General features: G+C 36.6%; 1 protein-coding gene across 1 annotated transcript in view; it reads right to left on the reverse strand.

Annotated features, from left to right (window-relative positions):
* nrn1la (neuritin 1-like a) overlaps positions 1-20103 on the reverse strand; it is a 57353-nt gene that overhangs the window by 6794 nt on the left and 30456 nt on the right. Inside the window, exon 2 of the mRNA XM_032551520.1 lies at positions 7600-7750. Coding sequence (XP_032407411.1) covers positions 7600-7750 — 151 coding nt within the window. The remainder of the gene's footprint in view (positions 1-7599; positions 7751-20103) is intronic.

Genomic DNA, 20103 nt, shown 5'->3' on the forward strand with positions numbered 1-20103 from the left:
GATGCATCCTGTGGATGAAATCTTTTCTGAAACTGATGTATATAATATATATTTTAAATGACGTGGCAGAGATATTCATTTTTATAAAGACCCAGCTATGTGTGTACAACGCCTAACTTTCATAAATTGTTTTTATTGATATAAAAACACAATTTTGTGTGAATGAAAATCAAAATGCATACAGTAAATACTATTTGTATCTGAGGGTGCCAATAATTGTGGCATTTGTGATTATAACAATTATTTTTATTGAAAAATGTTAAGCTAAGTAAATGTACTAAAAAAGGTTGAGTTTATCTCAGTTTGTGCATTGAAAGATTCATTTATTTTAAGGTTTTTTACAACTTTTTCCCAGGGAAACCAAGAGGTGGGGGTCGCTGTAATTCTGTTTTTTATATATATTCATCACAGAAACCACATAAAGTGGAGTAATTATTCCACTCAAGGTTGATGAATTAAGAAAAACTAAAAAAACTAAAAGATAAAACAACCTTTGGGCCCAGAGCGCAGCGTGAATTGAGAGAAGAGGAGGGATGAAAAGAATGCAGCTATTCTTGGTAAAGAGTTTGCAAAGCTTTCATGTTGAAACCAACACTTGAGCTGCTGTGGCCTTCGTAGAGGTAACAGGGTTGTCATACTTTAAGGTAAAATACTAAATTCTCTATTTTTTGCAATTCAAACAAAACACCTGATCTACATTTTCCACTGAAGCACTAAAAGTTTAGGTTTTAAACGTCTCTGCATGCAGATAGAAGCCCTACAGGTTCATAATCACAGTTTTGTTTGTTTGTTTTTTTTATTTTGAGTTACTTTAGAATAAAAGCTGTGAAAAATATGTCTAAATAAATCGATGCGATAAGTAGTGATGGATGCTGAACTTTCAAATGTTTTGGCCTCTTTATCTGGCTCCAGTTTAAACTGTTGCATCCCTGAAGAGTTGTGAACCTGAAAGGGACTTTAAACTGTGGCAGGAATTGAAATGGAGAGCAGCGCAGTGAGGAGCAACAAAAGCATGAATGGCTTTATCAAAATCTGTAGAGAATAGCAACATAAAAGCAGGTAGAGGTGCAGCAGAGGGAAAAGATGGAGTAAAAGAAAACTCAACCTTGTATGGGAGGTTTCCTGATTACACCCAGACTTCTGCCATTATTGTGTGACCGTAGCCAAGGAAGCAAAAGTTAAATTTCCACCTTTTCGCCTGTTAATACTTTACAAATACTTCGACTGAAAGGTTATTAGTTTTCTCCATTTGGCATCCTGACATTTTAATAAAAAATTGTTAAGACTTTTTATTATAACTACTACATCAAAATGTTTCTGAACATTCTTTGATGGACTGCATAGTTCTTATAAGATGATTTGATATTTATCCATCAACAGATTAAAAGAAGTCGTTGCTCCTCTGTAATGAAAAGGTCATTTTGACTCCAAGATTGATCATCCGTATTTAAAATGAGCAGATTTCAATGACAGGGCTGAAGATGTTTACTTGGCTTTAAGTAATGGACTCAGGAACAGCACACGGCTGTTTTACATCATTTTTATCCAACAAATTTCACTGCATGTTGCTGGTTAATCTTCCTTGAATGCTTGTTTGTAATGGAGTCCCACAGGGCTGAGTGCTTGGACCACTTCTCTACATTTTCTAGCGATGCTCAGTGATATTTATCCAAACTAAAACCAGCAACACCAGAAGCAGCGTTTTTTAAATTTAAAGTCCAAACGGTCTGCCTCTCCACATCATTTAAATCTCATCTTAAAACTCATCTTTTTCCCCAGGTTTTTCACACGAAGTGAGATTTTAAATCTTTTGTTGCTATTTATTTATCTGATTCTCCTTTAATTGCTCATAATTTATGTAATTATTTAGCTATTTTATGTCTTTTTAATCTGTTTTTGTATGTATATCTGTATAGCATTTTGGTCCTCTGTGGTTTTTTAAAGTACTTTATAAATAAATCTGGATTGGATTTAATGACTTTTTGAATCAAAGCATGAGGAATGCACTTGACGAAATGCTATGTAATTTCACAGTTGTTTCCTGTTTGTTGTGTTTATGATTTTGTTTTCATATTTTCATATTTTCATTATGTAAAGCACTTTGAACTGCCTTGTTGATAGACTGAGAATCCGTAATCAAACTGATTTGGACCAAAAAGGCGAACTCTACTGAACTCTGGTCGGTTTGAATGCATATGTGAACGCCAAGCAGAGCAGAGACCACTCCAACAGCAGGAAGTGGACTAAAGCACAGGGCATTCTGGGTATAAACAACCAAAACAAACGCTCCTCAAATTAACCAGACTTTCTAGGCAAACTGGAATTTGATTAAAGCAGAGAAGATTTGACTTAGAGTAAGTTAGATCTAGTTTACAAAAACAGGAAGTTGAGAAGCTGAATAGTTGAGACGGCTCCAAACCAACAGAAAACAGCAAGTTATTTTGCATTATGTCTGAAGCCATGCCGTTTATAACAGCAGGATAATAGATCGGGTAAAACCTGGAAGGGTAGAAGAATGCAGAAAACATAAAGTGGTTTCTATTCTTTCCTTTTAAAGTTCCTCCTTAGGATTCAGCGAAAGGTTACTGTTTAATTCTGCTGCATCTTTTTTTCCCCCTCAGTATGTTTAGCCTGAAATATTTCCCTTTCACCTCAGCAGATCGACGGTGAACGATTGCAGCTGCATAATGCCTATTGTGAGCATAAGGAATAAAAGCAGCGCTGCACTCCTGGGACGACTCTGACAATGAAGCAGCCTTGGCCTAGATGCAAATCACAGCCTCTTATTCACTGTGCTTTTTGTGCACGAGTACCAAGAAAATGGATGGGGCGTGAGCAACGTTTGTGGATCTTTAGAGTGGAGCTACCTTCTCATTAGGTGGCTCTGATAGAAGTGCTAAAGCCATGATCCTGAGAGGAAAGAAGACGGGATGAGAAGCATGGAGGGGTGGAAGAGAATGAGAGAGAAAGTAAGACAAGGACACAGTGTGTATGCAGACATGAGAATTTATTGCTTGTGTGTTACAAGCCTGCACATTAGGCAACTCACACTGAGGTGGCCGGGCTGCAGGATTAGTTTAATTGGTACCTCAAGGAATAGAGGAGACTTAACAGCAGTGGAGTGGTAGCAGGACGCGGCTGCAGGGCCATGGTGACACAGACACACAGTTACACAAGTTGTTATTGTGAGGAAAGTGTCTTTAACCAGCGCTGAACTCCCAGCTTTAATCAGGTGTCACCATTAAACGGAGCGCTGCTTCTAAAGTGGTGACAGTGAGAGAGTTTTTAAAGCTCACTAATCCACACAGAGATAATTCAGGGGTAAAACCTAACGAGAGCAGCTTCTTTATGTCCACAACAAGCAGGAGTTTTTCCTGCCTCCAGAGCCTCGTCATGCATGAAGCATGATGTGACGTGTGTCACAATAACCGCCTTCAATAATAATAATGTAAAAAATATGTTTTACAAGAGTGGAATCAAAGTTTTACACGTCGGAAGTCAGACGAACTCTAATGTTTGTAAAGTTAGTCAAAACTTAACAGCAATAATTTTGGTTATTTAGAACGTCATTAGAAAATAATTTGGGTTTTTTTATTACTCATATTTCTAACATGTTATTCATTCATTAGCCAGCAAAACACTGACTATAAAAGTTACAATTTAAACACCAAACTAAATATTTAGCTCGTTAATCAAATATTTTGTTTGCAACTAAATAATTTGTAAGTAAATAAATGATTACCTTGCCAAGACTAAATATTTGGAAAACTTAATATTTAGTCTTCACACTAATATTTAGTCACAAATTAAATATTTAGCTACAAACTAAATACTGAGCTTGCCAACTAAACATTTAGCTTCAAGCATTTAGCTTAAAGCTAAATATTTAGTTTGGAGTGAAATATTTAACTTGCCAACTATTAGTATTTAAACTATAATTATTTAGCTACAAACTAAATATTTATATATATAACTGTAATCTACAAACAAAAACAAAATTTTGTTAGCAGGCGAAAAGGTTTAGAAACTAAACTTTTAACTCCAAACTAAATATTTAATTTGAAGCTAAATATTTAATGAGCAAACTAAGTATCTAGTTTAAAAACTAAATATTTAGCTACAAACTAACTATTTAGTTGTCAAGCTAATTTGGGAAGCTAAATATTTTGTCTACACACTAAACATAAGTTTACCTCCAAACTAAATAGCAAATCATCAAATATTTAGTTGACAAACTACATATTTAGCTCCAAACTAAATATTTTGATTTCAAACTAAATAACAGAAAACTAATGAGTCAGTTGCATCAGTAGGAGCTCATATGAAGGTTCGTGAGACCAAGCTTTTATTTTGATACTAACCAAGTGTATGTAAACTTTTAAATTCGAAGAAAGTTACAAAAAAAATCTCTATAAAAAATTCTCAGTAAATTTTCTGGCATTTTGAAACAGAAATAATTTTGTTAATTTTCTAATTAACCTGAAACAACAGAGGTTTGTTTCTGATTTAGCTTTAAACAATAAGACAAAAATAAGGTGGATATGTCGTTTTATTCGGTGTATGTAAACTTCTGTTTTCGACTGTATGTGCGGCCATTTCTCTTGAAAGAACTGAATATTTAATGGGATGTCCTAATTTTCTGAAATATGACTGTATTTTCGTTTTGGACTGGGAATAAATGTGATCCCTCATGAGGAGCCGAGCGCTGCTGGGGGAAAAGTTCACCAGGATTTCCTTCCTGGATCTATTCCCACTGCAGCCCGGTCTTCTATAGCTAACAAAAAAAAAACAATGTATGCATTGAACTAGATAGTATCAAAGCTCTGCATGATAATTATCGGTGTGGCCAAGCATGTTTCTGCTTGAATGCCAACTAAATATTCCCAGGAGTGAGGATCCCACTTACCTGAAGCAAAATCCGAGAGGAATTTTTAATTCAGCTTCCTGGATAATGAATGTCTTTGCAAAACTTCTAATTTCAGTCGAATCAAAAAGAGAAATGGAAGCAACAAATAATTCCTGTAAAAACAGACCGCCATAGGAAACTCTACTCAGAAGAAATTCATTATGTGTCCCTTAAGGAGGCTTTGTAAATCTGAATTAGCATCTGTTTGTCAGAAAAAATGAGAATCCTTCCAGGAGTCAATGACACACAGTGAGCAACAAAAACTCTCTGTGAATTATTATATAACTGTAATCTCTTCATGGAGCGTGCATGAGTCACAATTTCCCTTTTAGTTTTCTTACGGCTCATTCATAATGCAGCGGGAAAGAACGCTGGTCACAATTCCTGTTACGCTTCACTGAATAAGAAGTTAACCTGTCAGCTTTGCAGCGTATGCGCTTTATCAGAGCGTAACTGCAGCTTTACGCTTCCTGCAGCTGCATCCGCTCAGTTGGGATGATTAGAAACAATAACTAAAATTTGGTTTGGGTAAAAACTTTTCCATTGACAGAAACTTTAAAGTTGTTATTATCTCCTTCAGAGCACTTCTTTAGAAGATGGATGACAAAGATGTGTGTAAATATAGCGGCGAGCCGAGGTGACAGAGAGCGAGGGACGAATGATGGATGGAAAAAGGAGATGAAGAGCCGAAATATAAGGAGAATAAATGGGAAGCAAGAGAAAATGAAAGTATGTTTAACTGACTCCATCAGATTTCCAGTTTTAACCTCCAGACAGAGAGCGGAAGGCCAGATTAACAGATTATTTCTATTATTTTCATTCCTGGAGCAATTTGCTATCATGTTCTTCATCTTTTTTTTATTAAAGGGGAAATATCTATTTTACAGGCATATGGAATCAGCACAATAAAGTGACAATGTTAACGTCATTTGTTAAAAAATGCCATGTATCAAATATGCCTTGAAAGAAATGTTACTTTGTAATTTAACGCCTTGAAATTGGGCCTCTGTCCCTTTAAAAGCTCATGATCTTTCTGGAGCTCCGCCTTCAGGAAGTCATCACAACACCACTCCTCTGTTAACTCTTCAGCAACGATTTTACCAGCATTGCTCTATAATGAGCTCAGCAGTTCATGCAGGTGTTTGCTAATTGCTGCTGGCTAGTCTGAAGGAGCTGAGTGGGGGAGGCCTGCAGAAACTGATTGTCTGAGGAGGAGCTGCGCCTTGAAGGCGGGGCTAGGTCCACCAAGGCATTTTGCATAGCTGGATGGTTGCCATGGAGACTAAAGGATTTCTAAACAGCATGAAAGAATCAAAGTATACTTGATGAGGGAATAACGTTATAACATGTTTGTAACTAGATGGTTGAAAAGGTTGTTCTTATAAAATAAGAAACCTTCAATAAAGAAAATGTTTAGATTTTTAGAAATAGTTCAACAAACCCTGGACTTAATTTACAAAACATTTATAAGTCTTTTCTTTGAAATAATACAAAAGAAAAAAAAATCTATATTTGAGTTTCTGGGTTTTGCGAATAATAGAACAATAATCTTGAAAATAATTGCAGCTCCTGCAAAGGTTTTTGAGTTTGTAAAGCTTTTATTAGACCTTGTTTACTCAATATTTCAATTTATCTCTTCATCTTGGAGGTGAATTCCTGCCATTTTACTACACAAAACTTTTAAATAGCAACAAAAGCCGCACTTGTGCAGAGTCCTTGAAACCTCTCAAGGATTTTTCTGAACCTGAAAACTGAATAAGATCCCTTCTGTTTTACTGACAGAAGGTTTGTACTTTGGTCAAAACATCTAACAGCCTTTATGTGTTTGCAGTCGTATCAATCTGGCGGCACGAGGAACGAAGGATCAAAGCTTTCTGTAGTGGAGGAGAAGTTTAAAGAGACGATTTTGGGCTGTTGCTCCATAAAATTGGACAAATTAGTAAAATAATTATGGCTGTCAGATTAATGGTGCAGGACACACATTTTGTTCTCATTTATTTAGAAACTGAGAAATATTTATTATTAAAGCCTTTTGTGTACACAGAATGAAAGCGCAGTAGTTCATCGTTTTAAACTTTGTCGTGATTTTATCATGTCAAAAACTTTAAACATCTCAGCAGTTCCATTTTGTCAATAATATGCTGCTGTTTTCATAATATGGTAAGTTTGATGCTAAAAATTATTGTAGCTGTTCAGAAAACTGCAGCATGGATACAAAGAGGCAACATTTTGATTTGCAGTCAATGTGCCATGTTGACATCAGATGTGACGACGTTTAGGGCCAGATAGGAGAAAAGGAAGAGTAAATCTCAGCCAAACAACAAAGACATTTCAGAGCTCTTTTTTTAAATTCAGAAATCTTCAAAGTTTTTCTAGAAAAATTCTGAGATTAATCTCAATTCATTTTTCTAGCAAATTTTCAACTTTTGCAACTCAGAAATTTTCGAGATTTTCTAGAACATTTCTGACATTAATCTAAAAAAGTTTTTTTCTGCTCTTTTTTCTATCTACAATGGCCCTGAAATTCTGTCGTAGATAGAGACTGACTGTGAATTTGTAGAACCTTAAACTTTTCTCTGCAGGCTCATCTCAAACTCTCAATATTCGGTAATGCATTATGAGCTTCTCTAGAAACAGAGATTAAGAATAATCTGAGTTTTCTCTGTAATTCATGCTTGTTTCTGAGTGTTGACCTGCAGATGGAGTGGATCTCGTGGGTTTCCTCCTCCTTGCGGGCGTTTTCGGTCAAACTGTCGCCCAGAGCCATCAGACAGCGAGCAAAGCCTTTGTAGATGGAGTGACACCTTCTGATTGAGGCAGCAGCAACTGGACACGGACTCAACACTGGAAGACACAAAGACAAAAAAAAAACACAAGTCAGGTTATTTTATGCATTAAACCAAACAGAAAATCAATCTGAAGCGAGACAACGTCTGATGTTCATCGAGGCGAAATGGGCTTAATTGATGTCATTCAAAAGCACAATAAAGATATTAAAGAGCACGTATGCAAAATTCACATTTTGCACATTTTTGTACTTCCATTTGGGTTTCTACTGCTTCTAAAAAACAAAGCACTTAAAAAAACACCCATACAGTTTTTGGTAATAAATTAATGTTTTTCAGTGTCTGGAGAATGAGCCATTTCAAAAACCTGCGGACTGCGACGTCAGAAATCAGCAGGTCAGAACTCTGACCGTTACCTAGTGTTAAGAAAAATGATTATTTTTTGGTGTTTAATACAGCTAATATACGACATGTGTAAAGGTATAGCCAACACTTTTATTTGGAACAGTTTTCTGTGGAGCATGTGGGAGCTGACAATAGCAGACATTTAAACAAGCAGGGCCCTTTTCCTCCCCCGCTGACACACAGAGCAATAAAATTTACAGGCCGATAGGGGTTAGAGACTTCTTGGCGCCTCTGCCCGTGTCGGACGGAGATGGGCACGGAGTGGTCCGCCCTTTGACTTAGATAAAAAGCAGACACCTTTGCCATAATGAGGGGATTTTCCAAGTTTTTCTGAGTCCCTGAGGGAGTTTCTAATTGGTCAAAGAACGGAACGCCTTCACTGCATATATTAAATAGGGAAACACCTCTTTAGTTTATAAATTCCAGGTCAGCGCAGAGAGAGAGAGAGCGAGAGAGAGCGGCCGCTATTTTTTGCCTTTTTGTATTTGTTTTGTGTTTGTCTGTCTTCCCCCTTGTGTGTCTTTATTTTTTATGAGAAAATGCATATCTCTGTTCCTCTGCAGCTTTGTTGTCGATTGCTTTGTATGAGATTAAACTCTGTGATCTGTGACGTCAACACGCTTTGTTGTTGTTTCGTTTTAGCAGCACGCCGTCGCTGCACGTCGCCCACGGAGAACGTCACTCGCCGAGGATCCCGGGAAAAATAAAAGAGGAAAAAAAGGAGCCAAACGTTTTATCCAAAGCTAGCATTAAATTACCTCTTTTTTTAATACTAGCAACCAATGCTGAGCTCCAGCACGTTTGGTCGGCTGGTTTTACTGCTATATGCGCTGTACAATGGCTGCTGGAAAATGCAAGAGTTTTGTTGTTGACTAACCATTCAGAAACCACTTTCTGCATTCTTGTTAGTTGCATTTTAGCCAACAAAATACTTATTTTCTGATTTAAAAAAGAATTGAATTATTTATTTAATTGTATCTTTTAATATATTTCTATTACTGTATAGAAAAAGTTTAGGTGGTTAAATAAAAATCTGTATTTTTTATCCAATTAATTGACAGAATAATCCACATTTACAGCAGTAAGAACAACACAAATCCAGCAGCAGAGGTTAAACCAGCCAGATGTAACAAAGTCAACAAGTTGTGCAATCATTGCTTGTTTGTCCACAACTCATCTGACAGCGCTGCTTTCCCCGTGACAGTATTCGTTAATTAATCTCTAAATTTGCTCAGCACTACAGCTTAATGACAATGCTCAGAACATAACATTTATTTTCTCATTTTCTATTTTTTCTTGACATTGAGGAACTGCTTCCGAGTTCTGCATCTTTCATTTTGTGCAGCAATTACCAGCGTCTCTCTGAAGCCCAGAGCTGTTTGTTAAACCGCACACGAGACGGGGAAATTCTCGCATAGCTCTCAGATGAATATTTGAGATAATAATTCAGATTTTGTTCTAGTGTTTTTCATGCCACACTGTGATTTGCACATGCCTTCACAGACGGCAGGTAATCAGAGCTGCTTGAGAGTGTGGGCAGTGCCGCTTGATTAACCCGGTCTCATCGTTTAAGAAGCAGCAAATGAATCCAAATCAGATCCCCGAGACGACGCTAAGAGCCGCTAAAGTGTAGTGGAAGCACCAAACGGAATGATTATTACAGATTTTACCTTTTAAAGCCCAAATCCTCCCAACATGTCAGGCTCAGCTGCTTGGATTAAATCAGAAGAAACTAAAGACAGGAATGCTTAATTTTTAAAAACATTTATTTTTCTGAACATATAGGTAGAATTTTGTAGATTTTAGAATAGGGATGTTCAAAGTGCGGCTCGGGGGCCATTTGTGGCCCTTGGACTGATATTTTTGTGGGTCAAGGATGATAGAAATTTGTTTCTTTTACTTTTTATTGTTAATCAGAATTATTACCAACATAATTTTCCTGCACTGGAAAGTATTCGTCTATCCAGAGACTAAAAGCCGTTTATTTACTTTATTAAACATGGCTAAATATAGCAAGCATTTTGGAAGACAGTGACTCAAATCCTTTTTTAAAACTGAAAATACATGTGTTCAACCGAATCTAAAAAAATTTAAAAACCATGTCTTCATGGTAACCCTGACGCAAAACTTTTCTCTTTCATTTATTTATTCTAAAAACCATTAATGTGTTCAAACTATTTTAAAGAGACATAATTAAAGACATATTGATAGATTTCGACCTTTAGTCAGCCATTAATAACATTCATTATCAGTTCCTTTTGTAGTTTCTGTTTTTGTTTGAATCTTTTTCATGTCTGAATTTTGCTCGGTATGAGTATAATTTAACTCAGCTAATTAAAATGGCAGGCGATTTGTTGATTCATCTTTCATTTTATGTAAAGAAAATGTCTTTGGGGTGAATTTATATACCAGCCTAAAACAGAAATCACAGTAAACAGGTTGTACACAGTCCTAGTAGGTAGTTAAATGTGATGATTTAGGAGTTTTATCCTCCTTTGGTTTGTTTTTCTAATAAAAATGAGAAATAGGAAATCAGCTCAGATTCCATTTCAACCAGATTTGTTGTCCAAACAAGGAAACATACCTGCCATGTGGAAGCTATTTGTAGGAAATAAAATCCTTCTTTGAACAGAAATGAGCTCACGTTACCTGCATGTCAAACCGAAAAATATCCAACATTCTTTTTTTTTTTTCAAATAGTGGAGTACGTTTGCATCGGCGGCGATTATGTTCCGGAGAAGAGATGATGCCTCAGATGGAGGACAGACATGTGATTGATAAATAAATCATCAGAAGCGTCTGCCACAACAAAATCAGCTGTCACAGCCTGGGAGTGACACTTCAAAACGGAAACACAAACGTGTGTGACTGACACAAACTTTTTGGGATTATTTCCGTCTGTTCTGCAGCCGCCACCTCCGCCATCTGATGGAGGAGAAAGTGAAAACAAGAAGCTGCCCTGGAAAAAAAGAGAAAAGTTTCTGGCGTCTTCTTTCTTTCCGCCATCTGTTGCTGGCTCCTGCCTTTGTTTGAATTCATCTCTTTACTCTTTCATCTCAAAGCTCCAGCCTGTGAGACGCAGCCGTACAGGTGACTGCCTGCTTTAATCAATTATAGTGTGTGAATAGCTGCTGCTGCAGGCAGCCTGGGGCTCAGGCTCATCGCTTAAACCATCATTTGTGCAGAGATCTAAAAAGTTAACATACCCTTGTAAATGCCAGATTTCTGAAACGAGGTCGTGATTTTTATAACTTTTTCCACCTAAAAGGTAAAAAATGTCCTGATTGTGCCAATGTTCACATGCTTTAGGTACCTTCAATTTATAATGAAAGGATTAAAATTACAAGATAAGAAAATGTCCACAATCATCTATTATATCCACAGACCTTGTAGAAGAATGTTTTATGGTCAGATGAAACCAGATTAGACATTTTGCCATTAAAACATGGCAGTGGCAGCAGCATGCTGTGGTGTTTCTTTACATCACCTTCAGTTATTAAAGCTAGGAACTAGAGATCAGGCCTGAGGCCTGGGTATGGTGACGGACTCTGACCAGAACTTTCAGAGACACATAAAGGCAGTTACAAAGCCAGCCTTCTATCCCCTGAAGAACATTTCCATGGAGAAGCAGCATTCAGCGGCACCACAATCTAGTTAAAAAGTCAATCTGTTGCCATCATGCCCACCTGGTTCTGCTCTGCTCTGCATCCCCAGAACCAGAACCAGAAGCAGCATTGGGTTTTTTTGCTCATCTAAATGTCCAGAATACTGCAAAACTGCCAAAAACAAGCAAACTGTGCTTCCATTACAGATGTGTGCAAATCTTTGTCTAAATGAGGAAAAAACAAAATTTTACAATGCAGGTGCTTCCATTAAATAAGACATTAAATTAAAATAACACATGATTAAGGTTGTTCACCCAATAAGTTGTTACAAATCATGTCAGCGACGAATGTAAACAGCTACATCTATCAGCCATCAGAGGAGACTCAGCTTCTTTATTCAGGTGTTGGAGCAACAGACTCCGCCTACCCGGCAGGGTTATGTATGCAGCGTTTAGGGGAAAATTGTTGTGGGTCATTTTACAGAAGAGAAATCAATTTATGGATTCAACACGTTGTAATAACACAATTTTTATGATGCTGTGAGAGCTCTGGTGGAGCCGGAAAAAACAAAAAACATCGTCCCCCTACCACACGGGTGGGCAACTCCAGGCCTCGAGGGCCGGTCTCCTGCAACTTTTAGATGTATCTTTACTTCAACACATGTGAGTCAAATAATGAGGTCATTAGCAGGACTCTGGAGAACCTGACTGCACTTAGGAGGTGATTCAGCTGTTGGATTCAAGTGTGTTGGACCAGAGAGACATCTAAGAGTTGCAGGACACCGGCCCTCGAGGACCAGGATTGCCCACTCTGTCCTCCCACTTCCTGTCTATTCTTCGGCATTTTTACCAGTGGCAACTTCCGGCTGTTTTTTTTTTTTTTTTTTTTTTTTTATATTGCTGTGTTTCCATTTAGCAAATTAATTTTCATAATTCCAATTTGCGCAATGAAAACGCAGTGAGTAAAGTGGCGACAGGAAAGACTGGGAGAAAACGCTAAAGAGCGTCTCTCCTGAAGACGCAGCTGCTTTTGGAGCTGATTGCTCTCTTCGGGGATGTGACGGGCACAGATGGATCATGTCATGATTACAGAACACGGCGGCTGGGATAACGCCTCTAAAATGTGCGACTGTGGTGGCGAGGGCTTGCGTCGGACCGGAGCCTGACAGGTGAACAGCCGATGCTAATTGGGTCAGACGCTGCATCGCCGCAGCTCCTCGGGGACCTGCTGGTTAATATTTCATAAAGTCATCTTCTGTCTTTGTGTTTTACTTCAGGAACACCATCGATTTCAGAGCAGGCTGTCTTGGAGGTTGAAGATATATTGGCTTCACTCATGTACATCAAGATTTAATGAAGAGTGGAGGAGAACATAACAGCTGGAGGAAGGACAAGCTTCGGCACGTTTGGGCCATTGTAGGTTGAAAAAGAGTACATTTTCTCCAAAACCTCAGAAATTATGAGAGAAATCTCAGAATTTATTTTGGAAAAAAGCAAGAACATGTCTGTAGCAAATCTTTTAAGTTTGCTAGAAAAAAAATCATTTTGAGATTAATCTCTAATTTTAAAAAAAACTTTAAAATTTGTGAGTCTCTAAAACATTTACTAGAAAAAAACTCAGAATAAAACTTTTGAGTTTTCAAAGTCAAAAGTGTGCTAGAAAATGTAATACAATTTTAAGATTAAATTCATAAATTTCTAGAAAATTTTTTTTCTGCATTAAAACAGTCAAAAGTGTTCAACTTTTGAACTCAGAAAAATTGCAAAACTCAAAAAATTTCACTTTTGAAACTCAGAAATGTCTAAGTTTTTGTCAAGAAAAATTCTTTGTAACAGATGTTTGAATTTTCAAGGTCAAAGATTTCTTTGTGTTTTTCTAGAGAACTTCTGAGATTAATCTCATAATTTCTGAGTTTTTTCTAGCAGACTTAACTTGTGAAGCTCAGAGTTTATTGGTTTTCTCAAAAATTTCTGATATTAATCTCAAACATTTTTTTACTTTTCAGGCTAAAAAAAATTCACTTTTCATTCTAAAAAATTTCTGAGATTAATCTCATAATTTCTAAGATTTTTCTAGCAAATCTTTTGACTTTTCAAATTAAAACATTTCCTTGATCTTTCTAGAAAATTTCTGTGATTGATCTCAAAATTTCTGAGATATTTGGTGAAATTTGACTCTTTTGCTTCTATGTAAAATGGGCATCAGACGCTGTTTTAGGGAACACATGGTAGAGAGTAACGTGGAGTAAAACTGAAAAGAAAAACGAAAAGTTGAGATAAAATTATTAAAGAAGCACAAAAGGATAGAAAAAATATTTGACCATGAAGTAAAAATCTGAAGGACATTTAAGAATCGTGACAGAGTTTTAGAAAACTAAAATAAAACTCTTTGTGTTCTCAGAATAGCTAGTCGTGTTATTTCTGAAAGAAAAAGATTTTATTTTTTATTTTAGTGGGGAAGGTTACATATTTCTACAACTGTGTATTCTCTGTTTTTATAAGTATTCAGTTTAAAATAATTTTCTTGCTTTAAGATGCCTCTGCAGCCGTTCACAAGGTAAAACACTTTTCATTCAGATAACTCAAAGTATTATCATGAAACGTGCAACAAAAGCAAACTTTTGAAATTCCCATAAAAACAGAAAAATCCAACATCAACGTGACAATGAGAAAAACGTGAAGCTGCAGCTCTGGTCCCCACTGACAATGAAGTTCTGGTCCAACAATTTAATCTGTCAGCTCTTTTATTAAAAATGATTTCTTTCAAGTTTCTGTTAACCCAAGAGCAGCAGCAGCCAGGCTGACCCTGCAGAGCAGAGGACATGCAGTCATGGGAAAGTAGCAGCCAGGTGATGCTGGTTAAACATATTATTCATTCTTTCATACAAGCAGGTAAAAATGCAAAAAATTAAAACTTCTTCATAACATAAATTTAAAGCACAAATTAATTAATAAATGGACATCAGACAGACGAGTTTCACACATCAATGCTTATTTTTGGATTTGATTTCCACTGATGTCGTTTCTTTGTGTTTTTCTTGTTTTGATAAAGAAATAAGTGCTGAAATTAGTTGCACAAATATATAGGTATAAAAAAGATCTTCTTTTCAATTATATTTGTTCTACAAACTGAATAAAATTATAAGTTCATCAATCAGATTTTTCCCCAGTTTGCTGCATAAGCAGGTGTGTTGATACAATGTCAGGGTGGAAAGAAATCAGCAACGTACGGGGAGCCGTTTGTAAAGTAACAGTAAAAATATTTAGCTAGAAACTCAGTATCTAGTTAACAAGCTAAACATTTATCTTCAGACTAAATAGTTACCAAATATTTAGTTGGCAAAATATTTAGTTAGCTACAAACTAAATATCTAGTTACCCAGCTAAATATTTATCTACAAACTAAATTTATTCAGGTCAGAATATGACTGTGAAAAATTTATAAATAATGTTTTCTCTTTATTTGCTGTTCATAATTTCTCTCAGTGGAAAGCATATTCTTTTGTTTTATTCTTATATTTTGTGTGAAATGTTGCTTTGATTCCTCTAATTACAAGTGATGTTTCTTGATTGATCACATTTTAACTTGTTTTGGTATTTATTGTGTAGCAGGAACTTTTATAGAAGGTGAAACTCAATTTCTTCATTGAAGTGCTCTGACAAAAAGAAAAGGTTGTTAACATCACAATATCAGGTTTTGAAAATACCAAACATGAAGACTGACTTATGTTAAAGGGTTTTTAAATACATATCACTGAATTAAGATCCAGTAAACTTGTATATATCCGTTACATTGAGGAAATGCAAATCAAGTGGAAACCTGGTAATCCCACAGTGAGCTGATCTGAACTTCGGTTTAAACGTCCTCTTCAGGAAAGAGCCGTGTGATTAGCTGCACCAGTCGGTTTTTGTTTTTTTTCCAGCCTCGGTTTTCTGAGTGCAGCTGGGAAATCTAAGCTGGGAGAAACATCTGTTTAGTTGTTTCTGGACTGGCTCGGATCAGTTTGCAGGAGCTTTTCCATCTCACCGAGGTCGCCGGGGGGGTTAACTTGGAGCGTTTGCTGCTTTAACATCACGCCTCCACTGAACGATGGATATCCTGGAAACGCTGCAGGACTGCAAACTAGCTCTCTTTGTGTTTATACTGTAAAACTACTTCCTGATCGAAACGAAGTTGAAAATCCTACCAAGTGTTTCTGTTGGTGTCAGTGAGGAGATAAAACACCAACTTTGATCATTTTTTAAATTATTTATTCTTCAAAAATCATCTCTCATTCATTTATTCAGCAGAGCTTTCCAACCATACAGGCAGACACAGGTTTAAAGAGGAGCAGCAAAAGCAAATGAGATGGATTAGCAGAGCTTTCCGATGGTTTAATCTACTGTGAAATGTCGTCTCTGCTGTTTGCACTGTCATAAACAACACTGTCTTCAGTCAGAGGCGTTTTCAGATTTGTTGCAAGACTGACTGCTACTGGAGCTCCTTCCTGCATCGCCGTCCAAGGTGACTGTGACGATACTTGGATGATGTGAGATACATTTAATTTTCCTTTGGGATAAAGAGCAACTCTTTCAAAAGTGATTTTTGTTCTAACTTGATTGGGAGGCTAAAGAGCAATTAGAAAGTGAATTTATAAGTTGAAATGTGCAAAGTAAATCTATCAAATAAATTTTTTAGTAATTAGTATTTTCTACACCTTCCTAAGTTTCCTTATTTGATCTAAGTCCTATCTGCTGAGTGATAAATTACAGAGATAGATTACTTTGATATCATGCTATATGTTGAGCCTTTGAAGAGCCACTCAGAGTCCAGACACTTTAAAGCTGCTCTAACCATGCATATTAATTAAAAACCAAAACTTCATCCAGACGTTCATGCAGCTGGAGATGAGGTTCAGCCAAAACATCCTGGGGTCACGGAGAGACATTTTTTTATACCTTCTGGAGTCCGAGCTCCTGCGGATGCTACGACATCTACCTTCCCTTTTAGAGGGATTAAAAGGTGAAAAATAAATCATTAAGTGAGTGCAAGACATCGCAGAGTCTGCATTTAAATCATCTGAAAACCCCATTGAGAATTATTAAAGCTTTTTCGAGGCTTTCCCATTAGGAGGGAGTGAGAATCTGCCAAGGTTAGTGCAGCTGGGCGTTCACTGGCCTGAATTTGAATTAACGTCATTAACACTTAAAGAATCTCTTAAGTTTTATAAAATGATTCAGTGAAGAGAAACTCTGTCCTGTTGAATTAAAATAAAGTAAAAGGAAAAATAACATTTCAAAGTTTAGAATGACTGAAGACAACGAGAAAAGTTGATGGATTGAGTGACAGAGAGGAACAGACAGGAAATAAAACAAGTTAGAAAATGTAAGGGTGACGCTGCAACATGTGATTATTTTTATGAATATTTCACTAAGATTGCTAACATGACACCAACTCCTCTGCTTGAGGCTAAGATTGACCTTTGACCTGGAAGGAGCAAATCCTAATGCAAGGAAAGACAAGAACTAAGGAACATGGCAGGAAGGAAAACCTGTTGGATCTGACAAGAAGTTGACTAAACTGAGAGTTACTTACTCTGGAGAGGTGATTACTAACCAGGGAGCAGATATGGGATTATAAACTGGGCTGCAGCTGTGGAGATAATCCAGGGAGATACTATAATCTGAAGAGAATGACAGATGGATGAAAACACAACAAGAAAACGCAGGGGAATAAACTAAACCCGCTAAAGAAACTAAATATACTGAAGGATGATGCATCTTTTCAGAATCTGCTCATCTGCTGCGGTTTATCATTTAGTCATGGTCAAGGACTGGACCGTAAACGCAGGAAAGCAATAAGATGAAAATAATTTTAAAAGGTCTTCAAAAATCCAAGACTACTAATGATTATGATGGATTTCAATGCATTTTCCAGCATATTTTAAAGTAACTATGTGGACTCCAGAAAGAAAAAAACCAACGCAGATGGTTGATGCAGATGAGACTTTTTTTCAATTAGGACAAAACTATGACACACAAACTAAATGCTCGATAAAACACAAAGTATTCATATTTTAATAACCAAACTTCCTCTTTCCCTTTAATTTCAAGGTAAATTAGTCAATAAGCATAAACATCTAATGTTTTTAATTGCATTAGTAAAAGTTAGCTAAATACACCAAAATGTTTTCAAATAAAGAGTGACCTAAACCATATCTTTATTGCTCAGGATAGACTACAGCTTTTCAGTTTTGTTCAACTGACCCAAAATGAATAAAGTGGTCGCCTTTCTTTCATTAGAGTTAGATAGAAAAATGAGGATTAAATTTCTGCCAAAAATTCAGAAAATTGGAGATTATTCTCAAAATGTTTTAGAAACTTTCTAGAAAAAAATTATCTCAAAATTTCTTAGTTTTTTTCCTAGCAAATCTTTTGACCTTTCAAACTCGAAGGTTGGCTACTTGGAAGAAAACTAGTGGATCCCTGCCTTTTTACGGATTCACCCGTTTGTAAATTTATTTTCTAAAATATCCATAAGGAAATGGAGATTGGGAAGCTGAAATATGTAGCTACAATGCTACTTAATTGTACTTAATATTTGCAAACCAGCCAATCCAGAAGCTCCATTTATTTTCCTTGACACTGATTGACTGAACTCCAAAGAGCCAAAATAAGGAATATTATCTCCTGCAATTGTACCAGAACTGTTTCCACTGTGTATTTATACATCTTAAGATATATTTGGTGTTTGAACTATTAAAATAGACAGTTCTAAAAAAAAATTTGTGTATTAGCCAATTAAACTACTCGGAGCCTAAAGTTTTGCTTTAAAGTTTTCTGTGATCAAAGTTGAGTTGAGAGTAAAAAGTGCAGTGCCTTTCTGGATGCGTTTGATAATGAAGGTTGTTAATTCTGACGTAAACTATATTGAATGAAAAAAACACACGTTTAACACAGACTGACCTCGAGAAACACAAAGAACATTTCCAGACGTTCCCTTTTGATGGTTTCAGTTAACCTTAAACTCCCTGAAATGACGATGGAGGGAAGGTCATCTGCGTTTGAACCCTGTCATTCACGTTTGTGCCGAGAGGAACAGCTTCCAGACGGGGCGTAATAACATCTTGTGTGCGTTGTGGAAAGAAAATGAGAAGAAACCCAGAGGTCAGTGTACATACACCTTAAAAAATCAAGTTACATCGATCAGACCTGAGAAATCAATAGAAAGAGATACAGTGTAGATTAAAGATATAAGACATTCGATGATGCTTTCATAAAGTTGACGCGGTTCAAAGAGATTCTGACGGCCTTTTATTTGTTGTCTTGGAGAGAGTCAGGCATTTCGACTTTAACTCTTTGCAAATGATCCAACACCCTAGAGAAGCCATGTGCACAGAATCTGTTTTCTTGGTGAGCAGCAGGAAACACACAGCTGTATAAAATATAGGATGTGCTGCTGGGAAACGGGAAGCGAAGTTCGTCAACTTTTAGTCACAACTCACTTTCAAACTCAAGTCTCTCCTCTTTTTTTCTTTTCCATTTTTGGAGTGTTGACATTTTAAATAAAATATTAATAATGAAAACAGCTGTAATTTTTTATTGCATTTTTAAGCTGAAGTTTTTTGGTGGTGTAGACTTTTTGTAGCAGAGTGCTTCTACATGTCAACATATCGCCCGGTGGCTTCAGAAAGCTACTGTAAGGTTCTGTGAAAGTACTCAGCATTTCCAAATGTAAGTACTTCAGTACTTTAGTTTTTGACCGAACAACATTTACTTGTAGTTGAGTAAGATTTGACCATGAGCATCGATATCTTTACTCAAGTACTGAAGCTGAGTACTTTGTCGACCTCAGTTGAATTCTGATGCGGACCAAAAAAACAAACTCTGGTCCGTCTACTTGGTTTCAGTTTGGTTAAAGTGAAATCTGGTCCAATTCGAATGCATATGTGAACGCCAAGTGACCGCTCCAAAAGCATCAAGCGGACTACAGTGCAGGGAATTCTGGGTAAATGTAACCAAAACAAATGCTACTGAGCTAGCGCTAGTGGGAGAAAGGGCTTGTTGTCTTTTACCAAAGACAAAAGAGAAATCCTCTGACTGATAAAATCTGACGCCACTTCATTTTTGTTTACAGTTTATGAAGAAGGAAGTTGTGTTCAGTGTCTTCTTCAGTGGTTTTTGTGTCATTTCCTTCAGTAGTTCTTGGTGCAGCACCACCACAGTTGAAGGGGGGAACAGGTTTTTTCTAAGTGTTTGGTTGGTTTGACTCAGTGCAGTGAGACAGAAAACGGCAGCAACTGAAAATAAATCCTAGAAATATGTTGGTGTTTGATTATCTATTAAAGTGTGACATAACTACAGATCTGATTGAGGAACCAGAAGAATATCTAGACTTAATAAAGAAAAATATATACCGCAGT

This window comes from Xiphophorus hellerii, chromosome 2 (genome assembly GCF_003331165.1).
Source record: "Xiphophorus hellerii strain 12219 chromosome 2, Xiphophorus_hellerii-4.1, whole genome shotgun sequence".
NCBI lineage: Eukaryota > Metazoa > Chordata > Actinopteri > Cyprinodontiformes > Poeciliidae > Xiphophorus > Xiphophorus hellerii.